Below are 24432 nucleotides of genomic sequence, written 5' to 3' on the forward strand. Positions count from 1 at the left end.
GCAAGGGGGACTTGTGCTTTATTTTTTGTATAAAAAGATGTTTGTAATGGGATTTCTCTAAAGCAAAGCCTTTATTATTTTTAAAGTGGTTTAGCAATACTTTGAACACTTGCTTTGAAGAATACATACACCCACACATGCTTTCAAGTACACAGTGACAACTTGGACTCCTGGAAACGATGTGTTGGTTCTGAGAAAAGAGGTGCTGCTGAGCCAGTGCCTTCAGTTGACTTCCAAGACCTCAGTCTCTGGCAGGCCAAATTTGCTCTTGTATTTGTCAAAGAGTTTGATCAGCGAGTCCACATATATGCTATGGTAGAAGTCCACATCCTTCTGGGATGGATTACCAATTTTGGGGATGGTGATGGGCTCTCCAACTGATAAAAAAAGGGAAAAATCCACATTAGCTTAAATGCTCCTACAACCTAAAGTATTTGTCCTCTATGGACACAGCTATGGTCATTCAGCACATCCATTCTGGCACAGCAAAGTTTGCCATTATAGCAGAGGTTTGCCTGATTCCTCACAGTTTTACCAGGCTCTGAAGCACAACTGTCCCACAACAAGGACACACACCACATCTGCAGCAATACCAGATCTACTTTGGCTACACAAATGCATCTACTGTTCAAGGTGGCTAGGAAGTCCCCCTTCTGTTTACAGCAGAGTGATAAATTCCTCCTCAATTAACATGAGCCAAGAGTCAGTTCTTCTTAGGTATTCCCCTATACACACCACAAAAGCAAAGCTGACCTTTTTCCCCTCCTCCATTAAAGCCCTGTTGCTTTGGGTTAGAAGACTCAAATGCAAGCTTTAGGGTTGGCTTTAAATACCCAACTGTCAGGCATGCATCCCACTGGAATATGGGAGCCAGGTTGCTTCTGACTTTAGCTATCCAAGGCCAAAGACAGTAGAGCTACAGCCTTTTCCCCCAAAAAAAAGCTCTCTTGCAAAATTGCCGGGAAGCAGAACATTGATTGAAGGCTTGTAACCACTGGAAACTCTTCTAGCTCATTCTCAGTTTTGCTGGAAGGTTTTTATATAGAAGGGAAAGCCATTTTATAGTCAAGACTCCAATACCAAACTACAGCAGGTGTACAGCATAGACTCAAGTATTCTGCTACCTGGAGAGGCACACAGCATGTTTATACTAAAACCTTACCAACAGTAGTGATGGGCTTGGAGTAGGGTAACAACCCCCAGGTGTTGGAGGAGAAGAGGCCACGGCCATGAAAGATGCATGGAGCAAAGCCAATGTGCTTCTGGAACTTCTTCTGAACCCATCTTCCCCAGGAACCCTCTTCAAAGATCACCTGCTTGTACACTTCATTTTCCCCAAAGGAGTAGACAGGAACCAAGTCCGCTCTAGAAAGACAGAAAGATTCAGGACCCCACCCCCCAGACTGCAGTTCATATGACAGCCCCACACTTTCTGCTGTGTGTTCTGCCAGGCTGCACAGGTGCTGGTACCATCACCCAGAGCTTTTTTTGCAGCACAAGGTACTGACATAAGCCAGCCAGACTTGGCATGACATAATAGATGTACTTTGAAGGCACACAAGAGAATTGTACTGACAATGGGCCTGTGGAACACTGTGTAGTCAGGTATGGAACACACTTCCATATATATTCAACTCCTGTTTTTGATGGCCATCTCCTTTCAGACACATAGGGATCAGGGGGACTGCACAGGTCATCACCCCATACTGACATGCCTCTCCTTGCCATGGAAGCCTCCTGCTGTCCCAGGGATCCCCCTACCCCTGCACCTTGCTCAGGGGAAGAAGCCACAGGACACTCATGTCTAATGCTCTGAGCAAACACCCACACAACACAGCAAAACTGCAGAAAGGAGAATCCCTCCAAGGTATCAGCTGCTTCAGGGAACAGAATCACAGAATGGTTTGGGCTGGAGGAGAACCTTTTAAGGCCATATAGTCCCATACCTTTGCACTGAACAGGGACATCTTCACCTAGACCAAGTTGTTCAAATAAAAGCACCTTCCAGATGGCAGCAGTACTGCTCCAGCACTGAGGTTGCCCCTTACCCATGCCGTAGAGCCAGTTTCACAAATCCCTTCCGGTTCTTCAGCGTCACAGAGTTCTTCCCTGGGGTGCAGTTCAGGGACTCTGCTGCCCCTCCCACCACGATGATGATGGCATTGCCACTGCCATTCTTGGACAAGATGTAGTCTATGCTGTCACGGTTCACAGGACATATACCTGGATTAAGCAGACAGACACAAGGGTAACGCTACAAGACCGACTGGTGACTTCAGGATCTTCTCATACTTGTAGCACAAAGTTTATGCCTCAATTGCAAGTTGAGCTGTCCAACCTCCCTCTGGTCAGAGCAGGTAGTATTAGCAGGCAACCTATCCCTCAACTAAACAAACAGTTCAGACCTAGCTGTAAACTCCACAAACATCAGCTCTCAATAATTCTCCTTTATCAAAAGACTTCAGCAAGGATTTTCTGTATCTAGTGATATCAAAGGCATTGGTGGTCAGACATCCTCCCTCCATGTAAACTTTACAGTAGGATTTGGTTTACCTTTAGAAAGGAAGAAAGCATTTGTGTTATTTTGATGGATGAGAGTCTGATATTGACCAATTCCTCAGCAAAATTAGGTAGTGGAATAGATATGGAATAGATTTAGCAATATAAAAAGAATAAATGGACAAGCATTTAAGACAGATCTGAAATAATATGAAGCTCTTGCAATTTACAGGACAGGATGTTTATGTAAACCCATACTCTGAGGAAAGTGTCTATGAAGGTCTTTCCCTCCATTCCACACTGCAAACAGCAGGACCTCCCTTCACCTTTAGTAAGCAATCTCTGCCCTAAAGCACTAGTCCCCACTCCAGGGAAATGAAAACCCAGAGACAACACCTTTAATTTCCTCTGTATTGCTTTAAAAATGTAAAGAACTTTGATTGTCTGCTCTATAAACTCTTGCCTTTATCCTACTATTGGTGTCCAAGCTCACTCCTGCCTCACTTTTTTTGGCCAGAATAAGCCAAGGAAAAAATGGGATGCCATCACTTACGCTCCCCTAACACAACACATCTGATCTGAGTACTTTAGATCATACCCTATTACACTCACATGGTATTAATTGCTTGAGCTAAGAACTAAATGATGCACAGGCCCTGGGGTCTTAGACAGGACAAGTCTGCCAGCCTTGATGTCTATCTGGGCATCAAGGTCATCACCTATCCCAGCTCCAGGTAACACAGCCGACCACACTTGAGACAGATCAGCTGGAATTGAGGATGAAGAATTAGTTTCTTTCAGCACAACTGCATCTCTGACTGTTTTTCCTCTGAAAGGCTCAGGCTATACTCACTGCTTCAACTTTGTCCCATTCTCCACACAAAGGCTCATGCTGGCTACACAGGTCTGGTAACAGATTTATGTTCAGCTCTTTCACACTTGTTAGCAGGGGGAGATTACTGCTGCTCACAGCATCAAATAGTTCCTTCAGAAAGTGCAATGAGACATGGAGACAAGTGGCAATAGATAAAATTCTGCTCTTCAGCACATTCACACAGGATATAGGGATTTCTGGTCACGCCCTCATGCCTTATAGGATCCCTGTTGTACCTTAACCTCCAGTAGGCTGGGAAATTAAGAATTAATACTATTTGTAAACCAACTATGTGTATTGGTACAGTGTTAGGATTTGTTATAATTCCACCTGGAAGTGGTTCATCCACAGAAAAAAGAATTGAGGGAATTATCAGCACTTTCTAAGTGATGTTAAAGCCTTTGTATCAGCACCCTTAAGTTTTAATACAGGAAAGTGAAGACAAATTATGGCTTTCAGAAGGTTAACATCATGACACCTCTAAACTTGCTTAGACCCTAGGAACCAAAGAAGCACCCTTTTCCTCTGGTTTAAACACAATGCTCAGAGATAGCCAAGCCAGCAATGATGTTGCTAATGCCTACTCCCACATTCTTTCCAAAAAGGAGAAAGCAGCTCTGGCTGGCCACAAGACTTGTCTGCCAGTCATACTGAACAGATTAAAGATGTTTTTTTAAAATATAAAAAGACTGCATGGAAACTTAAGCAACACAACTAAATTTACAGATGTGACAGACTGGAAAGCAGATCCCAACTTCTCATGTACTGCTGTCCTGGGAATTCCCAAATTATGGGCTTCACACAGCAACACCAGTACAGGAAGACAAAAACCATCTTGAGATATGCCTTTTCTAGATAGGGACAAACACCTTCTCTGCACCAGATTCAGTTAGTTTTTTTCTCCCTCAAGTAAGACAGTAATCTCAGAAATAGTCAATTCTAGCAAGTCAGAGTCAGGTACAGCTACTCCTATCGTCTTCCCAGTCATGGTCTTATTAAGATATCTGTTTTAAAGTCATTTATTGATTGATCAGTTCCAGAAACAGCAAACAGTTTACTGGATTGTTCAATTCACAGTCTTTAAGTGTTACTCCCTCACCTCTAACTGACAGGCACCCTCACTCTGAAAAGGAAGCTCAGGCCATGCAAGAACGCTTCATTGATATTTTAAACACTGTTTCCTCTGCCCAGTCACAACTTACAAGCCGTCCAGCATTAAAATCCTGGGCTCCATTAAAACAGACCTATTCAGGTAATTTGGCACACTCACATCACTGCATCATCTGTGGGATCCATATACAGGAATACATTCAGGGAAGGGGGTCTGTGAACAGCTGGTATCGTGCAATACTTCAGACTCTTTACCCCTGGCAGGCACCGAGCAGTGCAACTGGGGGAGACAGCATTCACTACCACAAAACACAGATGTGTGACAAGTGATGTGGTAGTGAGCCCAGGAGCCAAGCTGGCCATGGCTACTCAGTATTTTCAGTCAGTGCAATTTCTTCCTGTACCTTCACACAATAACTAGCACAACTTGGTTCCATGCCTCCACCTGCTCCACGACCAGTTGTCTGATATCTTTACTATGGTTTTGGACAAGGGTATCCTAGAGTTAAGGATGAACACAGAGGAACAGCAGCCCCTGCAGCCCGAACTAGTCATATTCACAGAATCACAGAATGGTTTAGGTTGGAAGGGACCTTAAAGATCATCCAGTTCCAACCCTATGCCAGGGACAGGGACACGTTCCACTAGACAGGATTTCTCACATTTATTCACAGCTTCCTCTTGACAGCTCTATGAAAGCAATGTTTGGGTGGTGCTACCAGCAGGAAGTGGTTACATGAGTTTCCAACACAGCTTTTCACTTGACAGAGGTGAAGACAGCTCAGAGCCAAGAGTATAAACAGAAATGGCACAGTGTGATTGCGCTTACCACCAGACATTAAGTAGTCCCTCAATATTGGCATCCTGAAGTTCCCAGCCAGGGTAGCAAGGTATGGTCGGATCCCAGGGAATTTCTGGCCAACACCTGTGGCCTCTGTGCTGAAGTTGCAAAAGGCACCCAAGCCCATGATGCCATGTGGATGGTACCCAAAAATGTAATTCCTGGTGGTCAGCAGATTGTGGGTTTTAACCAGCTAAGAAAGAAAAAAAGAGATGGATATTTTCAGATAGTAAATAAAAGTGCAAGAAGCAAAAAAACTTCATATCCCTCAGGTTTTGTCTCTCTTCCTATGAGGGAGAACAGCCTAAGAGCTCATGTACAGGCTCTCCTGGATTTCAGAGGCTCTGGTAGGAGCAACATTTAGACTTCAGTTTCCCAAGCACAGGAAGCAAGATGAACAGGCTGATCTCGGACACAAGAAGCCAGCCAGCCAGGCAGGAATAGGGCATGGATTGCTGCAGCCTGGGCCTTTTGCTTCTTTACTCCTTCCTAAGGTATTCTGACACACCTCTTGCCCAAACCAATCAAGTTCTTCAGTGCTGTAGCCACAGCTACCTCCTTCCAGGCCCTCTCTCAGCATGTTAGTGGCTCAAATCCCAGTATGAGGAGGAAAGAACATAAACATCACTGTCTCATAGGAGAAGAAAGTTCACCTAATGCCTGAAAAAGGAGCCAACCAGTTAATGGGCCTGTTGACCACCTTCCAAGTGGGAAAATGTGCAGAAGGGTGGTAACCACTGGAAATTATCCCTCCTTTTAAGAGGTTCTGTCCTGGCCTACATGCCAAAGTGTCAACAAGACACCTCAAGCTGTCTCTGATTCCTGCAGGGCATGCACTAGGAGTTGTGATCACATTATTTTCAGGCTGTGCAATATTCCTAACCATTTGCTCCTCTGTTTGCAGAGCATGGACTCTCCACAGCTGTCTTAGCTAGCACAGAACAACCCATTCCCTGGTACCACTACTGCCAGAGGGTGCTTTTTTTGATGCTATAGGTAGCAGCAGCATCCCATGTGTCAGAGCATCTTCCCCAGGCAGTACACATGCAGTCTGAGGAAGCACACAGGACAAAACACAGCAGGGTTGCTGCATCATCCTACAAAAATAGGGATCAAATTTAATTTTCCTTATGTTAGAATAGCTGGTGTTGAAAGAGACCTTAAGGATCATCCAGTTCCAAACCTCTGTCACAGGCAGACACCTTTCTCTAGACCAGGTTGCTCCAAGCCCTGGCCATGAACACCTCCACAGATGGGGCAGCCACAACTTCTGTGGGCGACCTTTGCCAGGACCTCACATCCCTAAGAGTCTATAACCTCTTCCTAAAATCGAATCTGAACATCTCCTCTTTTCAGGCTGCAACAGGGCCACGTTTTGCCAACTGCAACACCCAACAGCTCTCAGACCTACAAGCTGAAGCTTTGGCACCCCATCCCTCAAACTGTATATTCAAACGCCATCAGTTCCCATAAGAAAAAAACCCCCACAGATTTCCTAGATGTCACACCAGCATTACCCACCCCACTGCCTCGGACAAAGAGTGTCTTGGCACGACTAAAGCAGCATGCCCAGAAACTTGATTCCCTTCTCCCTGTTCTCAGCCCTGCCCCAGATGAAGCTACAGCTCCTGTGCTATTTAAAACAGCAGCTGTGATATAAGCATGATGCAGCAGCAGGTTCTGCAAGCTGACTGGCCCTCTTCATAACTTCCTCTGACTTTGAGGCCATGTAGAACTCCAGGAAGAGGGCACAGAGGCTTGTGGTTTCAACAGCTCTGCAGAGCCCCTTTGCCTATTCTTTCCTAATTAGTAGACTTTGCTTTCACTTCCCAGCATAGAAGGGCTGTAGCCTTGATCAGTTACAAGAAACAGGGATCACAGACTAAAGACGAAAAACCTACCTCCAGGAAAAAAAGTAGTGATATGGTAAGCAACCCCTCCATCTTATCAATTCTTCCTCAGGTGTAGAGAGACTTCTACAACAGGCTATCCAGGGCAGTGGTGGACACCACATCCCTGGAGGGAGTTAAAAGCTTTGTGGATGTGGCACCTGGGCACATGGGTTAGTGGTGGCCTTGGCAGTTCTAGCAGAATGGTTGGATTTGATGATCTTGGGGGACTTTTCCAACCTAGACAATATTCTGACTTTTTGACTACAGGCCTGGCAGATACAGACACATGGCTTGGTTGCACAAGCAGCAGACACTCCTTCCTTAAAGCTCCTGTCAGAGCAAGGTAGCAATTTCCAAGCCTCATCTCTCGCCTGCACCAAGCACAGATCCTTTAATAGGAAAGACAGCTGAAAGAAGGTTTGTCCTTATCATTCTAGAGCACGAGGCATCTGCATGTTGAGCTTGGCAGAGCCACACATATGGAATACACGCTGTTCTTCTGCTCCAACCCCTCCACCACATGCAAGGACACCCAGATCCCAGTGGAGCCCACTGCTTGGATACCTAACAGGAGCCCCAGCCAAGCTGGAGCCTTATTGCCATGGCTGTTTTCCAGGAGCTCCTGTTATAGAGCCATAGAGTTGGCAACACCCATGACAATCAGTCAACCACAGCACTGCAGGAGCTGGACAAGGGGTATGCAGGGATCCAGCTAAACAAAGGCAAGGGAGAAGGGCTGAGATTTAGCCTCATATTCATACATGTGTGCTTTTCCCCTGTTTATCCCATTCATGCTGCCACTGCACTCTACACCTGTCCCACAACACAGAGGCTCACAGAAGGTAAACATGGAGGGTGCAGGTGAGGTTCAGTCTATTCTCCTAGAGAAGAAGTGACAGGACAGGAGGACACAGCTTCAAGTAGCACCAAGGGAGATTCAGATTACACATTAGGAAAAATTACCCAAAAGGCACTGGAATGGTTGGACTCAATCTTCAAGGTCTTTTCCAACCTTGGTGATTCTATGTGTTCTTCCACCCAAGTCAAGCCAGGGAACCTAAGACCAACAGACATCAGACAGGGTTCTCTGCAAGTGAAGGTCTTGAATCTGCTAATGCACAAACTCAGCCCAGAGAGGGTATGACCCGCCAATACCTTCATCTCTCCCTAAATTTAATCTAGAAGCAGGAATTTTTGAGGCAGTGTAAATCTTGTAGTTCTAGACTCAAGCAAGAGTGAAGATAGTGAAATGCACAAGATGGGGCTTTGGAACCAGAATGCATTTAAAGGTCCCTTCCAGCCCAAACCATCCTATGATTCCATGCCTCTCTTCAGGCGGCTGATTACTCACTGCTGGTTCTTTGAACCCCTCCCCTTGAGAAGCAAACAGTGTTATCAGGTTGCCCCAAGGAATTGCTGTAGCTGTTACTAAACAACACCGCTGCAACTCTGTTCTGGACCTCCAGCTGGTTTTTCCTTTTGCCTCCACGGTCTTCTCCATTCCCACACAGATCATTGGGGTCTCGGTGCTCCCATGGTGAGGCAGAGTCAGCACATCCCTGCTGCATCTCAGTTGGACAATCAGTACTAGGAGTGAAGATGAACCTTCACCCCATTGCACTAACACACCTGTTCCCAGCTGCTGTTAGAGACCAAACCTGTTTCTCTGGGAGCAAAGTCCATCTACCTGTCTAATAATAATAGATTTCTTTACACAGAACTAAACCAGCCTACAGAAGCAGTAAACCAGTGTAATAGTGTAAAGAAAATGAGTGTTAACATTTGATTGCCGGATACAGCTAAAGAACCATATTGCCAATTTTATTTTTAGGAACAGTGGCACATTCAGTAGTGGAGAAAGGATTGCAGAACCACTGGTGCTCAGCACCAGGAGCCAAAGAGCAGGAAAAAAAAATCAGTTGTCTGGGTGGGAGCTGAGCAGCACTGACTATGGTAGCAGGCAGAGAGCAGAAAACCAGAGCTCATCCTGCAGGATCCCAGCAGCAGCTCTCATGAGCATGTAAGCTTGCAAAACAATCCAAGAACTGCACTTAGCCACATCACACCCAGCAGCATGATGGCAGAAATTATCCTACCTTCCCAGAAGTGCAAGCCAGGACCTGAGTACCCCTCGCCAGGCTCCCAGTATTACATATGTCACAAATTCACAGAATGGCTTGGTTTGGAAGGGACATTAAAAATCAGCTTGTTCTAACTCCCTGTCATGGGCTGGAATGCCTTCCACTACACTAGGTTAGGACAGAGCAATCAAACCCTTCTTCTATTTCCATTCTGTAAATCATGTACAACAATCAAGGAGGAACTTTACCAGGAAGCTAGCCAAGACACAGTATACAAGACAAATTGAGGGGAGAAAAAAAAAAAAAGACACTTTTGGCAGCAATTCCTGCTCTGGCCAGATGCCCGCTCTCCCATTGCAGTGAGCAGATCTCCCTGCACACACCTGAAGTGGTCACTGTCTGACAAAGGTAAGCCAAAGGTCTGAAGCCCTGGCTATCTGGAGCCCTACTTCTAGTGGAGATTTTCACATGCTCAGGTGACAGCTTCCTTACCTAAACAAAACCTTTAGGTCATGGCACTCCCAGCACAACATCCTCACATCACCATGTGCTTAGGAGGCTGCTGGGATCAACAGCATGAGATTGAGATGGTGTGTGCAGGTGATGTCTGCTCCAGTTCAGCCCCATGCATACACCTGCAAGGGCTTGGGCTTCACCTACCACTTCAGGCCCAGGACTCAGTTCACTGGAACATTCCTCAGCCACTTCACGTGCTGCTTAGCTTAAAGCACTATTTACAAGGCCTGCCATTAACCAGCAGACAAACTTAAGTTTCTAGTGCCCTAAAATAGGTTATTATCAGAGCAGCTGCATGAAGTCTGTGGGAATGTGGCCAACTCAGCTCATGCTGAGTAACTGAGCCAGATTCAGGCTGCTTTCCAAATCCACCTGGTGTTACAAAACATGACCTCATATCTTCAGGTATGGGTACAATAGTCTCAGGCTGGGAGGCACTGCTGACTCTAGTGAGAGCAGCCTAATCAGCACAAACATTGGAGCAGAGCTTGATTCTCATGCAGCTTCTCTAACAGAGCAAGCCAAATAGGAAGAAATTCTTGTCTGTGCGGGGTGGTGAGGCCCTGGCACAGGTTGCCCAAAGAAGCTGTAGCTGCTCCATCCCTGGAAGTGTTCAAGGCCAGGATACACAGCCTAGTTGAAGCAACCTGGTCTAATGGAAGATGTCCCTGACCATGACAGAGGGGAGGAATGAAACAAGCTTTAAGGTCCCTTCCAGCTGTGCTGTGATTCTATGAATTAAATCTGAGCTGATAGCCCAACACAGCTGGTGCCTGTGCAGGTATGGATGCAGCTACCACAGCTCTATATGCAGACTTTGCTGGAGGTAAGTTCAGCATTACAAGTGCCACCAGTGTGACTGTCATTGGCGTGATCTGTCCTTGCAGTGCTCAGCAGACACATGGCACAGGATGAGAAGCAGCAGAGGACTGTCCTGACAAACCACAAGCCTGGGACACAAACCAAGTCCTCCCGAGCCATTACACAGATCAGAATCCAGGAAAAAAATTATTTTTGCAGAGAGAACATTTAAACAAGTGATCCCTGTAGACCTGTCTCCCTCTTGGGAAAGAACAGGTAACTAGTTTAACCCAGGAGTTCACATGCTCTTAGCAAGCCCAAGGCATTCTGGTTCTTGGTACCATTCTTAATATCCAGAGACATTATTCATTGCTCATGCTGATGCATTGTTCATGCATCAGTCCTGTATCAGCAGAAAAACACTTCTAGCACCTCTTTAACCCTAAGATCCCTGTAGCAGCTTTTCCCAACCCTGCAGCCAGCTGGCTGTTCCCCCAAAACACGTGCAGGAGTCATCTCCCAGCTGTCAGCCCTCCTGTTCTGCCCTTTGCATGTGAAATACCAGTGGACTCCATAGACCTTGCACAACTCCTCCCCCTTAGCAGCAAAGGAATTACAAGCATAAGGAGTTCCTACAAACAGATATGTGAACTAGCAAGTGTTTATTTAAAAACTGCTGTAAAGTTTAGTTTATCTACCCCATCTCATCTCCAAACCTACCTAAACAACCCAGCTCTTTGACAAACTTTTAATATCCACAGTGAATCTGACCTGCAGGGCTTCTGCAAAGCATATTTCCATCAAGACAAGGATAAATTTGCATCCAAGGAATAATGGAACAGCAGAACCAGCACTACAGGTGACCCTTTAGAACCAAGTCCCCAGCACAACAGAGCCCATTTCAGCAATATCCAAGGCAGCAGTGTTTAGTGCAGCATTAAGGACTTGGTACTAGAACACAACACACATGAGACCCATCTTCAACAGCAGAGCCTGCTCAGTTCTCTGTCAGCCATGAGACCCAGGATGACTTTCAGCCTGTGCAAGCACAGTGAATTTTTCCATGAACACTTAGACTTGCCAAGAATGACCTGTTAACAACAGCAAGTTTCATGGTGAACTCGGCAGTGCTGGGTTAATGGTCAGTCTTTCTCTTAAAGGTCTTTTCCAACCTAAATGTTTTTATGCTTCTCAGAGTACAACAAAAGGCTTGTTCACCAGCAGCACGTTCAGGCACCCTGAGAGTTCAAGTGACTTTGCAAAGGAAGAATCCAGTCTAAGCTGCTCTGGCATCCTGCTGGAACTGGATTCCCTGTTCCTTTCTGAGGCTAGACTATCTTGGGGATAGGTAGCTCAAAAGCTGTATCAAGGTCCCTCCCTCATACTCAAGCTGAGTAAAACTTGCCAACAACCTTACATAATAGTCCTTTCAGCTGTGTGCCCTTCCAAAGAGGATCGAGTTCCCTCCTAGCCGAATTTGACCCCTGCTCCCTTCCAAGTCACCTAGCTAATTCTGTGGTCCCAGAGCAGTCTGGCAGTCCTGTCCTCTTTCTGCAACATGTCTGAACCAGTAGGAAAAATACAAGTATGTGGTGAGCAAGTTACAAGCTGGAGAACTGAAGCTATTCCCACTGCTGGAAAATCCACTTCTCCAAAGCAAAATTTCACTGCTCCCTGTGAAGTGCTGTGACTTTTGGTACACAGAGGTCCCAGATATTCTGGCCCAATACATCCCAGAGCAGAAGTGTTACTGGAAAACAGGCAAAAACTGAGCTAGATTTTATGATTTATGAGAGGGGAATAGTGTTAGTGTCAGGCACTACACAGGACTGCTGCAGCACAGAAGAGAATCACAGAGTGATCTGCATTGGAAAGAACCTTAAAGATCATCCAATTCCAATTCCCTCCCACGGGCAAGGACACTTTCCACTAGACCAGGCTGCTCCAAGCCCCATCCAGCCTGGCTTTGAACATTTTGAGGGATGAGGCAGCTACCACTTGTTGGGACAACCTGCGCCAGTGTCTCCAGAAGCTGGAGAGATGAACAAGGATTGCAGACTGACTCCAGGAATCTGGTAAAACCACTAGAAACAGCAGCTTCTGGCAACCACATTGCCACCACTGGTAATACATTTCAGATTTTCTAACCACAGCTGCCACGAGCAGTAGTATGGCAATAGTAACTGATCCATGTCCTGCTTACAGTTCATAGATAGACTAGTGCCAGTACAAGACACTGAAGCAGTTAAACCCCAGGGTACAGAGTTAAACTTTTACTTACTCTTATTGGAAAATAATCCCTGAAGTACCTCCATATAGCCCAGTTTCTCACCCACTGGGATCTTCTTCCCCCTGTTGAAAAAAATGAATCATCTTTAAAGCTCTTTCCACATGAATGTCTATCAAAAAGCCTAAAGGACTCCAGCATTTGCTGTCTCACTAGAGGAATCAACACTTTCCTCCCTCCAACTGGGAGACCTGCATCATTCACTGAAATTGGTGCACACTCTGGAATACAAGGTACTTCAAGAAAATTAAGGCTTGACTGCAAATTCCCTGTAGACAACTCTACAATTCAAACTAGAAACACTCCAATTCAACCTCTGGGAAAGGCCAAAATCCTGGATGGTTTCAGTTATCTTGAAGCAATGGACAACTGTGCTCATCTGGCTATAAAAGTAGTTGCCAGAGCTTGTAACCACTACTGGTTCCCAGAGCTGGCTCCTATAGGTTTGGGGCTTTTTTCCCAAAATAAAGTCATCTGCTTAATTTGTAGCAACACTGACTCTACAGAGGAGCCACACCTTGATAATCACATCACAATCTGAACCTTTCAAGAGCTGGAGAGGACAGAAAGGTCTTGAATCTTTAGATCTTTCTGAAGTAAAGAAAGAACCTAGGCCTTATAAATGTTAGTAAAAGCCAGCAATGGCATAATAGTAGTGAATGTTATTTTTGTATTGCCCTCAGCATCAGTGAAACCTGCAGTCACTGTTCATGCTGAGGGCTGACATTTAAATGTTTCACTGAATAACGCTTTTGGTCAGTGATTCAGCCAAGTTCCACTAAGAAGAGAAGTCATGCATTACAAGGAAGTGCTTCTTTGTCCAAATATGGAGACAGGGACACTTTAACAACAAGTATCTGTTCTGCAGTATTTACCTTTCTTTGGTGTATTCCAGTCAAATACCAGCCAGGCTAAATATAGAGCAGCAATCACCCAGCAATCTGTACACAGTATATACATGAGGATTAAAGTGCAAGCAACACCTGGAGAGGTGCAAGAAAGAAGAAAACAAGATTGCATCAGATTTTGGTCTCCATTTACACCCCTTGCCGTTTGATTCTTCTGTGCTGAAATCTTAGTCTCAGTCTGATGTCATTAATCCTCAAATAAATTGGATTTGGTCAAAAACCCCTTATGTAGGGCTGATGCAGCTTCCTCTAGAGCTCTGGAAAACCTCAACCTCCCCTTAATGGTGCCTCCAGGCATCTCATATCTCCAGGAAGGGCAGCTGCTTCATCAGACTTGATGAGCACGAAGATTTCTTAGTGGCCCACACCAATGGGTTTTTTTCCCCCACAGCTACACACAACTTCCATAAGTTACACCAGCTCTGTATCAGCCATCCCATCAGGCTGCCAAGGATCCCACCCAGAAATGACATTGTCATTTTAGCACAAACTGAATTGGGAAGGTAGAGCAAGACAGATGCTGAGAGCAGTCATTCTCCAGTTTAATTATTAACAATCCAATGGAGCAGAGCAGCCTGAGGTTTCACATAATCCAAGTACCCAGGGATAAACAGGCTTTACTCTTTTACTGGTCTAACACAAACAATTCTTGCTCATCTCTGATACCTCCTGGAAGGAGACTAAGCCAAGAGGAAGGCATTCCTTTTGCAATCACTTGCATCAGTTACCAGCTGCTTCTAAGAAATCTCTGTGGATATGCCCATGAGCCAGCCAAGTAAGACATTTCCAATTGTTTCAGCCTCATTTGCATGGTAGACACTGACACAAGCTAAACATCAGTCAGTCTTTCTATAGCTCTTATGGTTTTTTAGAGCCAGGAAGTCATTTATAGTTGAAAATATCAATGTAACTGGTCTACAGTATCCATGTATCCCAGGAACTACACTGCTGCAGTACGCATCTAGCAAGTAACAATTATGAAGAAATTAATGTTTTGCATTAAAATTCATCCTGAATTACAGCCAAAACCCCTTTGCTTTAGTCCAAAAGGTGTTACCCATGACAAGGAAAGTGAGAACCCATTGCAGCACAGAGATGATTTGGAGTTGTTTCTCTACTTTGGATTTCAATAGCCACAACAAATCCTGCAGAGCAGAAAGAATGTTCGATCCTGTGCCTAAAGAAAGAAAAATAAAAGAAATAAAGTTACATTTGCACACTGAGCAAAGGAAACAATATTTTTCCTTTGAAACAGAATCACAGAAAGAAGGGTCATTAAGTCCAACTTATTTTAGTAAGAGGTTTCAGATAAATCTGCAGTTTGCTTTTAGAGCAAGGCTTGCTAAAAGCTGGTATTTTCCATGGAGTTTGGGCATCCTGGAAGAGGAAGGATTGCCATCTGCCAACATCCAGTTTTTTTCAAAATACTGGAGGGGATTAAAGAGTAATCATCAGTACCCACCTGAGCAAGCCTCTGTTACCTTGACCATAAAAATGCAGAGGATGTTAATGCATGCTCCTAATACATACCCTCACCTAAAACTGCCAGCTCCTCTAAGTGGTGTTTGATAAGAAGGAACCCCATGAGCTCACAGTAAGATAAAGATCAGCTGCCTCAAACCACAAGAAGCAGACACCTGGCTGTGGTCTGAGCTATTCTCATCCACCCTTCACAAGGCCTGTTGCAGAACTCCCAGGGCTGTTCAAGGAAAGCTCTGTGCTCCAGCCTTCCCCAGCACAGCCCAAGTGCTGGCAGAACACCTCAACACACAACCCTGAGGATCCACAGCTCTAGGAGGAAGGAACACTATCAGCACTCCTAAAGCAGTAAATAAGAGGGAAGGAGCTGAAAGCCACTCTTGTAGAAGCCTAAGATATTCAAGTGGGAAAAAAACCCAAAAATGGGTAGAACACTGAAAACACTTTCTATATGAAGAACCACCCACTGCAGCTTTTGATACTACACACAGCCTCCAAAAATAAGCACTTGCAAGTGGGTTTTCCTTCACTTTTCTTCATTACTTAATTTACAAGCACCATAATAACTGACCAAAATACAAATCACTTTATGTGTATTTACATATTTTCTTCTGTATTTAAAGATCAGCCTGTTATTAGGACTATGAAAGAAGCTATTACATTGAATAGGTTCAGTTCTAACTGACAGGATATTACCTTTTAGTAGTAATAGCATAGCAAGTGTTCACAGTCAAATGAAAGTCACTGAAAATAGCTTCTCTAGCTATAAGCAGGCACTAGGACTTTTGGTAGTTTCTACAAAGATACTCTCACTGGTGCATCCTTTAAATATGTAAAGCAACTGTTTCATAGGAATTAGGGTCAATTTAGATTAGGTAAGGAAGAAGTTGTTTACTATGAGGGTGGTGAAACACTGGCACATGTTACCCAGAGATGCTTCATTCCTGGCAACATTCAGTGGGGGAGCCACACCAAAGGCTGCAGTCTAAATTTAGAGCCAGACCACCCAGTTCAGACTCTTGGTTCTGTTTAGTCCATGTTACATGAACAATCCCAGTACTGCATTGGGCATTTAATTATTCTAAGCAAATCAAGTTTTAGGCTGGGATAGATTATACCACTGCAACTGTGAGTAAACTGAAACCTACAGCACTAATCCAGTTTCAAACAACAGCTAGAGCTGTAGGCAGTTCTTTACAAAATAATATAGTGCTGTATTAAGAATGAATCCAGCAAGTAGTTCTCCTGTTTCTGAGGCGAGACAGGAGAATATGTTGAGTTAAACTGTCACCGGGCATTGATTTGCCACACTAGAGTATCTAAGCAGTGAGATTCAGAAATCCCATGCTGTAAAATCTAGCAGCAAATCCCCAAATCTGGGGTGAGGGACAAACTTCACCCTATTTTTTACAAAGCCAGTTACCTGTTCAAGCATAAAAAAAATCTTTGGGTTTAGAATGATTTGTATTCAAAGAGACCTTTATAGCTCATCTCAATCCAATCCCCTGCCATGGGCAGGGATACATTCCACTAGACCAGGCTGCTCAACTGTTGCTGAGGGGCCACAGCTCCAGGTATTTGCTATCCCAAAAACCTTACAAAATTGCATGTGGACAGACTTGATATAGACTGAGGATTACCAGATACCAGTTTAAAGAAAGCATTTAGCAATAGTGGTGTCACTGGACATATATTTATGTCCTCCAAAAGAAGCCAAAAGTCTTAGAGATGATTTGTGACTCACAAGAAAAGCCCACCCCCATTTTTTTCTTCCAGCACCTGCATTTACACTACCAAACCTCTTTGGCTTCATAAACCAAACACTCCGGCCTCAGATCAGCTAAATCCCTATCCTCTTACCAAAGAGAACAGCTGTTTATCCCTCTAGATGAGAATTTGTACTTCAGCATTTTCTAGATGTTTGAACAAATTGCAGGCATTGCCTGCCATCCCTGTAAACAGGCCAATATTGAGTAGCACAAGTCAACCTGTCAGCTTGTTTTTCAAACCACATAAAACTCACATTCAACACCTGCAGACAGAGGGAAGGCAGTGGTTTGCCAGACAGCTCTAAGCACCTGCCCTTGGACAAATGTCCTGGGTCAGTTATTTGCTGAAAGCAAAGATATCCTTCAAAGAGAACAATATTCTCCACATCAGGTGTCCTAGATTGCAAGGCAATGTGTATTCTATTTGCCAACTGTTAGAGGTGGGGCAGTTATCTTCTGTTAATTGGGCAGTTTTTCTTTTATCTCTTCCATGACCAATCCTCCCTCCAGGGAGACATCTGCTGTTAATGGGCTATTGAATGTCACTGCAGGACTGATAAAATTACAGCATCCCATTGTGAGATGCTCCACCCAGAGGGAGGAGCCAAGCATTCCTAATTGGATATAATCTGAGATTTTGGGATACCAGCACAGCATTTCCACCAGATTCCCAAAGCAACAGCTGCCTTTTCCACTGGATCTTCAGAGGAAGACTACACCCCTCTACAAGATCCCTGCTCCAACAGAACCACATCTGCCACTGCAGGACGACTGCAGCCACAATTCTAATTGGACTGCTACCAACACCCTGACCAACAGGGTGTCAGGTTGTATCCTGACTCTGTCAGTGTTGGTTTGTTTTACTGCATTGGTTTTTTTTATTTTTATTTTCTTCTCTAATAAAGAACTCTTATTCCTGCTCCCATATCTTTGCCTGAGAGCCCCCCTTTATTGCAAAATTTATAAAAATTCAGAGGGAGAGGGTTTAGAGTTTCCAGTTCAGGGGAGGCTCCTGCCTTCCTCAGCAGACACCTGTCTTTTCAAACCAAGACATCAGGAAAGTCATTAGTTGCCATGGCCTGAATATTAGCATTTAATTCCCAGTTAAAAAATTAAAGATGCCCAGTAGCAAAGGAAAGGACCGTGGGAATGGTCAGTCAACCTGTCAAGTTCATCAGGTCTACCTTTGCACCAAACCTGCAGACTCCAGATTAACCCATTTCATCAACCAGGCATTTACAGAGTTTAGTGCCACGACAATCCTTCCCAGACAGTCCTGAGCTTCTTGTTCATCATGTCTGACTGACACAACCCCCCAGGCAAGCCTTATCTCCTTTCAGCTTCAGTAGCCAGGAGGCATTTTTGAAAAGACCCTCCATGCTCTAGAGAACCAGGCCAGTTACTAGTTACACGGAGTGGAAGAGCTTTGACAAGTCAACAGAAATGGGGGGGAAGGGGGGGTTGGCACTCAGCCACAGAAGAAAAATCCAACACTGACACTTGAGCTCAGTCCATTAGAGAAAATACTTCCTCCTAATCGCTCACCTGAGGGCCCACTCCAAGCACCTTTCACATATTAAAAACCCAAGGCATTTTCTGTAGCTTTCAGGGAACAGATTATCCTTACAACCTAGTTTAAAAGGGCCCGGTAGACATAACTATAATTCGTATACATTCTTATCAGTCTTCTCCCAAGGAAACATCCTGGGTCCTGAAGAAAGCCAAACCCCTGTCTTCTGCCACTGAAGACAGTAGCTTATCCTGTGCTGGCCACACAGCACAGGCCCTGGAGCATTTTCCAGGGTACCTGTCCCAGAACTGGAGAGCCTGACTGGGGAGCTGTAACTAGACGATCATTAAGATCCTTTCTAACCCAAGCCATTCTATGACTGTCAGGGTCAGCCTTGGCACACCATATCTTTGGTAAAGAAATACTTTACCAACAGCTTTCCTGGTCTCAGATGAGCTGGTCTCCAGCTCACACTGCAGCCCGTTCCCTGGAGTACTGATGGCATACTCCCTGCACGAAGCCATGCATGGCTCTCAAGGACATTCCTCCTCACAAGGGACCGAGTAACAACTTCTCCAGGAGACCTCCCTGCTGCTCAGAGATGGCAGTCATCTGCAGCCTTCCAAGGAAGCTCAGGGACATTAGCCAGCTATCCTGCAAGGTGATGGGCTCACCATATTTTTATCATTTAGTTCCATCTAACATCAAATGCAGGAGTTGCTGCCAAGGAGATCCTGGAATCAGCAAATGGTTTGACCAAGCATTCGACTCCTGCATTACAGACTCAGCATCCCGCGCTCTTCTAGCACAGTTTATTTCAGATAAATTACACAGACAACATTTATCTAGCCAGGGAAGTAGAATCAAAGATCTCAAGAGTGGAAGTAATTCAAAGGTGGGCACCAGAAAAACGAAACTGACATGACCGAATTAAACGTCAACATAAGAAATAAACTGAGAAGAAGTACAAGTGTTACATGCAGTTAAAAATACACTGAATCCTTGTTAAAGCCATGCTTCATCTGCCACTCTTTCCAGACAATTAGCATGTTAATTCTTGGCCAATAATTAACCTGCTGCACATGGCTTATTTAGAGGAAAACCGTATTAGATCCATCAAAGCATAAGCTGCAAGTGGACATTCTGAGCCACATATTTTGCAGAGAAGCAGAAATTGGAACAAAGATAGATAAGAAAAACAGACCAGTACTAAAATATTCAGGAGGACTTAGCCACCCATGCAAGAGCAGGAGCCCACACAGCACACAGTGCACCTGCAAAACCCCTTGAGCAACACATGTTCTTGGGTCGTGTCTTGGGTTTACTTAGGTGCCCCAAGCACAAGCATATTCACTATAGAGTAAACAATTTGTTAAGAAAATAATGAGTAATCAGCATAGAGTATAGTCATTCTGCCATGTACACAGCTTTAGAACAGTTTGCTCCTGTCCCAGGAAGCTACTCAATTACGTATTATCTGCAGTATGGTGTGTCTACAACTGGAGATGAACAATATTTTGAACAGGGACATGCAAATAAAAATTTTTATCAGCTCTTTTAGAAAGGAGCTGGGATTCTCCAGACCCAGGAAACAAATCTGTCATGATTACTTATGTTAGTTCTGGATTTACAGCACTAAACTCAGCCCTCGGTCTCCACACTCACAGCAATATGTATGTTAAAGTGATGTAACCACAAGACCCACAATCTAAGCTTGTTGGCTGTCCCAGACCAGCCAACAAGTTTAGATTTAAGTTAGCAACACTGAACAGGTCTGACAAGAGAAAATTACTCATCCTATTACAGCTCCTCAGTGTGTCCAGAGCACATGAGAACTCTGAAAGAGGGGTTTCGTATGAGGAAGCCCAGACCTTCACCTCTCAAGGAACTTTGTCAAGAGACAACAGCTCCTTACAGCCAGCCGTGAAGCTGTTCTCCCAAAACAGGAGCTCCCAGGCTGCCCACCCCAGAGCAGAACTCAGGTCTGGTAAACCTCACATGCAGTGTAAGACTAACTCCAAGGTAAAGCTGAGCAAGATCATATTCTTCATCCCAAACTTCTTGCTGATGAAGTAACATTAGAAAAGACATTTCAGCACAGGACAGCCTTTCAAGGTTACAGCCACACCATCATCTTTCCTCAGGGGAAGGGATGAGACAGACCTTCTTGCTGCTCTGCCAAACACAAGGAGGAGACCTCCTGGGCATCCTATGGCCAAAGTGCGGCAGGTCAAGATGAGGAGACCACAACCCCTCCTACCCAACCAGGTGTCTCAGAGCATCATTCAACCCTAGGCATTGGCCCAAGGTCTGCTCTGATTTTTGCAGCACTGGGTTGATATCAAAGGACATTCCTCTGCATACATACAGGGATGGATATAAAGGCAGATGCCTGCACTTTTTTTTTTTTTCTTGTTTTTGAATAGAATCAGACTTAATTCAGCCAAATTTACCAGCATCAGAGCAAAATCAGATGCCAGGAAAACAGTAAGACTAAAGGACAGTATGAGCCTTCCAGATGCTCACTCCGAAGTCAGCCCTTTGCACAAGCATGATACTTGGAAAAAAATATTCAGGGAAGTAGGAAAAAAAAATATAGTGGGCTTGTTCTACACATCTTCTGTAGTGAGGCAAGTTGTTCAACATGATCAAGTACTACATAAGGTCTCATGAATGAACCTCCACACCACATCACCTCTGCCAGTTTTGATCTGCAGGGTCCCACACCACTATCTTCATACCCAGTCCAAGCCAGAACTCCTCTGGGAGGCACCTCGATTTGGCTTTGAAGCCAGTCCTGTGCTTTCCTGCCCATGCAGGCTACAGCACTGGCAAGGGGTTGGTAGATGTTGCAGTCACCAAGGCAACATCCCTTGTCTTCCCAGGCAGAAATAAGTTAAATTAAGTTAAAAAGCACAAATATCACTGCAGGATCCCCATGAGGTGCCTCTGAGGAAAACTGACCTGAGGAGAGTTAAGACAGCTTTCCATCACTAATCAGGATTATCTAGAGATGAGGCCAATCACTGTCCCTAAACCACAGTCCATTTTGAATTATGCATGTGTCCTAGATCCATCATTAACATGCCAGTGCCAACAAGGTGGCTGATGAGGTCTCAGGTCAACCCTACATATTTTACAGGTTTCCTGAATTATTTATTCTCTGCACTTACTTCGCAGTTAACTCTCAATATAACAGTTCGGATGATGCTAATTCACATAACCTCTCTCAACTGAAAATATAACTTGTCCTCTGTTAGTCATGCAAGCAAGCAAAGTTATTTTAAGAAACAGATCTGAACACAGGAAACACATGCAGATCTTCTCCCCAGTCAGTTCATAACCAATCCTTCAGATCAATCTAATATCCTGACAGAGATGAGCAACAACAGCTCTACACCCAGTGCAAAAACAAGACTTCAAAAGTTAATTCACCACGTTCATGTCATTTCAGCTCTGCTAATGATTTGTTTAATCAATAAAACATTTCACAGGTCTCTTCATCCCTGGAAGCAGTTTGCTTTTTGAGGGCAAAAAGCCTTTCACAACACAGAGCAATCACCCAAGGATCCTCCACAAATCACAGATTAAATCGTTGTCCAACTGCATTTTCACGCAAAGCCCCCCGGTTTGCAAATCCTGACCCTTCTCCAGACAAGCACCCTTTCAGAAGGGATACAAAACTCTATCTAGCAAAACATTTAAACTTGATGAATTTATTCCTAGAAGATCCTTTGAGATGCCTTTACAAGCAGGCAAGGTAGCTTGTGATTTGGGACTTCCCATACTTTCTCCAAAGCCTTTAACCAACATGTTCCGGCGTGCAGGGAAGTGTTCAGTGTCTGCAGCAGCTCTGTCCACGATGGGTGCCAGCCACTGACACCCGTTCCACTTCTCTCAACAAGTCACTTCCCAGCACGGAGGGCTGTTAAAAGCAAACTCGGCAGAACTGGCTACCACGAAATTCCTCATTATAAGACAGCAAAAATAGCAACATGCTGCCATTTTTCCCCTCTCCCCTTGATGTAGGTGTGGGGAACACAGTATTATGAAACAGGTGGACTCGCTAAAGAGGCCTTTTCCAAGCTAAATGAAATTCTATGAATATGAAATCGAGACTGAACTTTATCAGCCACGCAGTGCGATAAAGCGACACTTCTCTTCCTAGCATGACAAAAGGAGGGGGCTGAGGGGGAGGGGAAGACTCGTTTTACGCAAGTGCCCCACGCCCACGTTTTGCAAAGGTGCAAACTCACTGTAGTTTGCACCTTAGCAAAATGTACAAGGCCAGCTAGAGCCGCTTCCAACAGCCCCAGAAGCGCACCCCGAGCTTCCGAGCCACTGAAACACAAAACCTGCGCAGAGACCTGTAATCCTCAACCCAAGAAAAGCTACAGCTCCCTCCCCGCCATTGCACATCGCTCTCCTCCCTCCTTATTCCCCTGCAACAACGTTTCCGCGGCCAAAAAAAAAAAAAAAAAACAAGGAGGAATATCATAAAGCCGATTGTTTCGGTGTTGCTCCCATCCCAGTCCCTGAACCACCGTAAAGCTGCTCCGCACCGCAGCATCCCCCTCCGGGCACGAGCACTCATCTCCAGCCCTTCCCGCCGCCTGCCCTGTCCCCGCCGGTACCTCGGAGCACGCCGGAGTAGGCAGCGATGATGGTCTTCATGGTGGGGAAGCGCGGTCAGGACTCGGGCAGGGCCATGGGATGGAGGAGCCCCGCCACTCTCCGCGGCCCGGGTGCAGCCAGGGAGCAGGAGAGATTGGAGCCGTGTATCCATATATAGCCCAGGGAGGAGGAGGAGGAGGAGGAGGAGACGGAGGGAGGGTGGAGGGTGGAGGGGCGGGCCGGGCCGGCCCAGCCCAGCCCGCCCGGGTTCCCGGGTCCCTCAGCCCAGGCCTGAGGGTGGAGGGAAGTTCTTGGTCCCGGCGATGCCGATTTCTACGTGGGATAGGGATAGCAGCCGGGAGACCAAGCAGAGGCCCGCACCCTGTACAGGCTGTTTCATGCCCTGTTTTATAGAATCACAGTATGATTTGGATTAGCACAGGCATTAAGACTCATCCATTTCCAGCCCCCTGCCGTGGTCAGGGACACCTTCCACTAAACCAGGTTGCTCTGAGCCACATTCAACCTGGCCTTGAGCACTTCCAGGCATGAGGCAGCCACTGCTGCTCTGGGCAACCTGTGCCAGGGCCTCACCACCATCACAGCCAAGAATTATTTCCCAATATCCCATCTAACCCTGCCCTGTGACAGTGGGAAGCCATTCCTCTTTGTCCTGTACGCCCAGGTCCCTGTCCAAAGTCCTTCTCCAGCTCTCTTGGAGCCCCTTTAGGCACTGCCAGGGGCTCTGAGGTCTCCCCAGAGCCTTCTTTTCTGCAGGCTGAACACCCCCAGCACTCCCAGCCTGTCTCCAGAGCAGTGGGGCTCCAGCCTTCAGAGCATCTCTGCGGCCTCCTCTGGATGCACTCCAGCAGCTCCATGTCACTCTGATGTTCGTCACCAGGGCTGGAGGAAGCCCTGCAGGTGGGAGCTCACCTGAGTGGAGCAGAGGGGCAGAATCCCCCCTCCCCTGCTCCCCACACTGAGATCAGCCCAGCACACAGGGGCTTCTGGGCTGGCAAAGCACACGGCTGGAGAATGTTCAGTTTCTTGTCCACCAGCACACCCAAGTCTTCAATTTCAGGGCTGTTCTCAATCCATTCTCCCCCGTCATTGGTGGGGAGGGGATCGCCGCATTCCTCTACTAATGATGGGCTGTTTAAGACACCATGGCCCTCTTCTTGTTCAAATGCTCTCCCACTCCACTCTTGGCTGATTTTATCCTCCCCAGTTGGCTTTGGCAGTTCTGGGTTC

The 24432-nt window shown here is 45.6% G+C and overlaps 1 protein-coding gene across 1 annotated transcript; it reads right to left on the reverse strand.

Moving 5' to 3' along the window:
- DGAT2 (diacylglycerol O-acyltransferase 2) lies at positions 1 to 23335 on the reverse strand. Its single transcript, XM_041422396.1, has 8 exons — positions 23202 to 23335; positions 14867 to 14986; positions 13777 to 13884; positions 12896 to 12966; positions 5313 to 5517; positions 2049 to 2223; positions 1163 to 1365; positions 1 to 377 (listed from the first exon to the last, which is right to left on the reverse strand). Exons 1-8 carry the CDS (start codon positions 23239 to 23241, stop codon positions 223 to 225), a joined length of 1077 nt encoding a protein of 358 aa, XP_041278330.1. The 5' UTR covers positions 23242 to 23335; the 3' UTR covers positions 1 to 222.
- Between the last annotated feature and the right edge of the window lie 1097 nt (positions 23336 to 24432).

This window comes from Onychostruthus taczanowskii, unplaced genomic scaffold, assembly GCF_017590055.1.
Source record: "Onychostruthus taczanowskii isolate IOZ18803 unplaced genomic scaffold, ASM1759005v1 scaffold73, whole genome shotgun sequence".
Taxonomy (NCBI): domain Eukaryota; kingdom Metazoa; phylum Chordata; class Aves; order Passeriformes; family Passeridae; genus Onychostruthus; species Onychostruthus taczanowskii.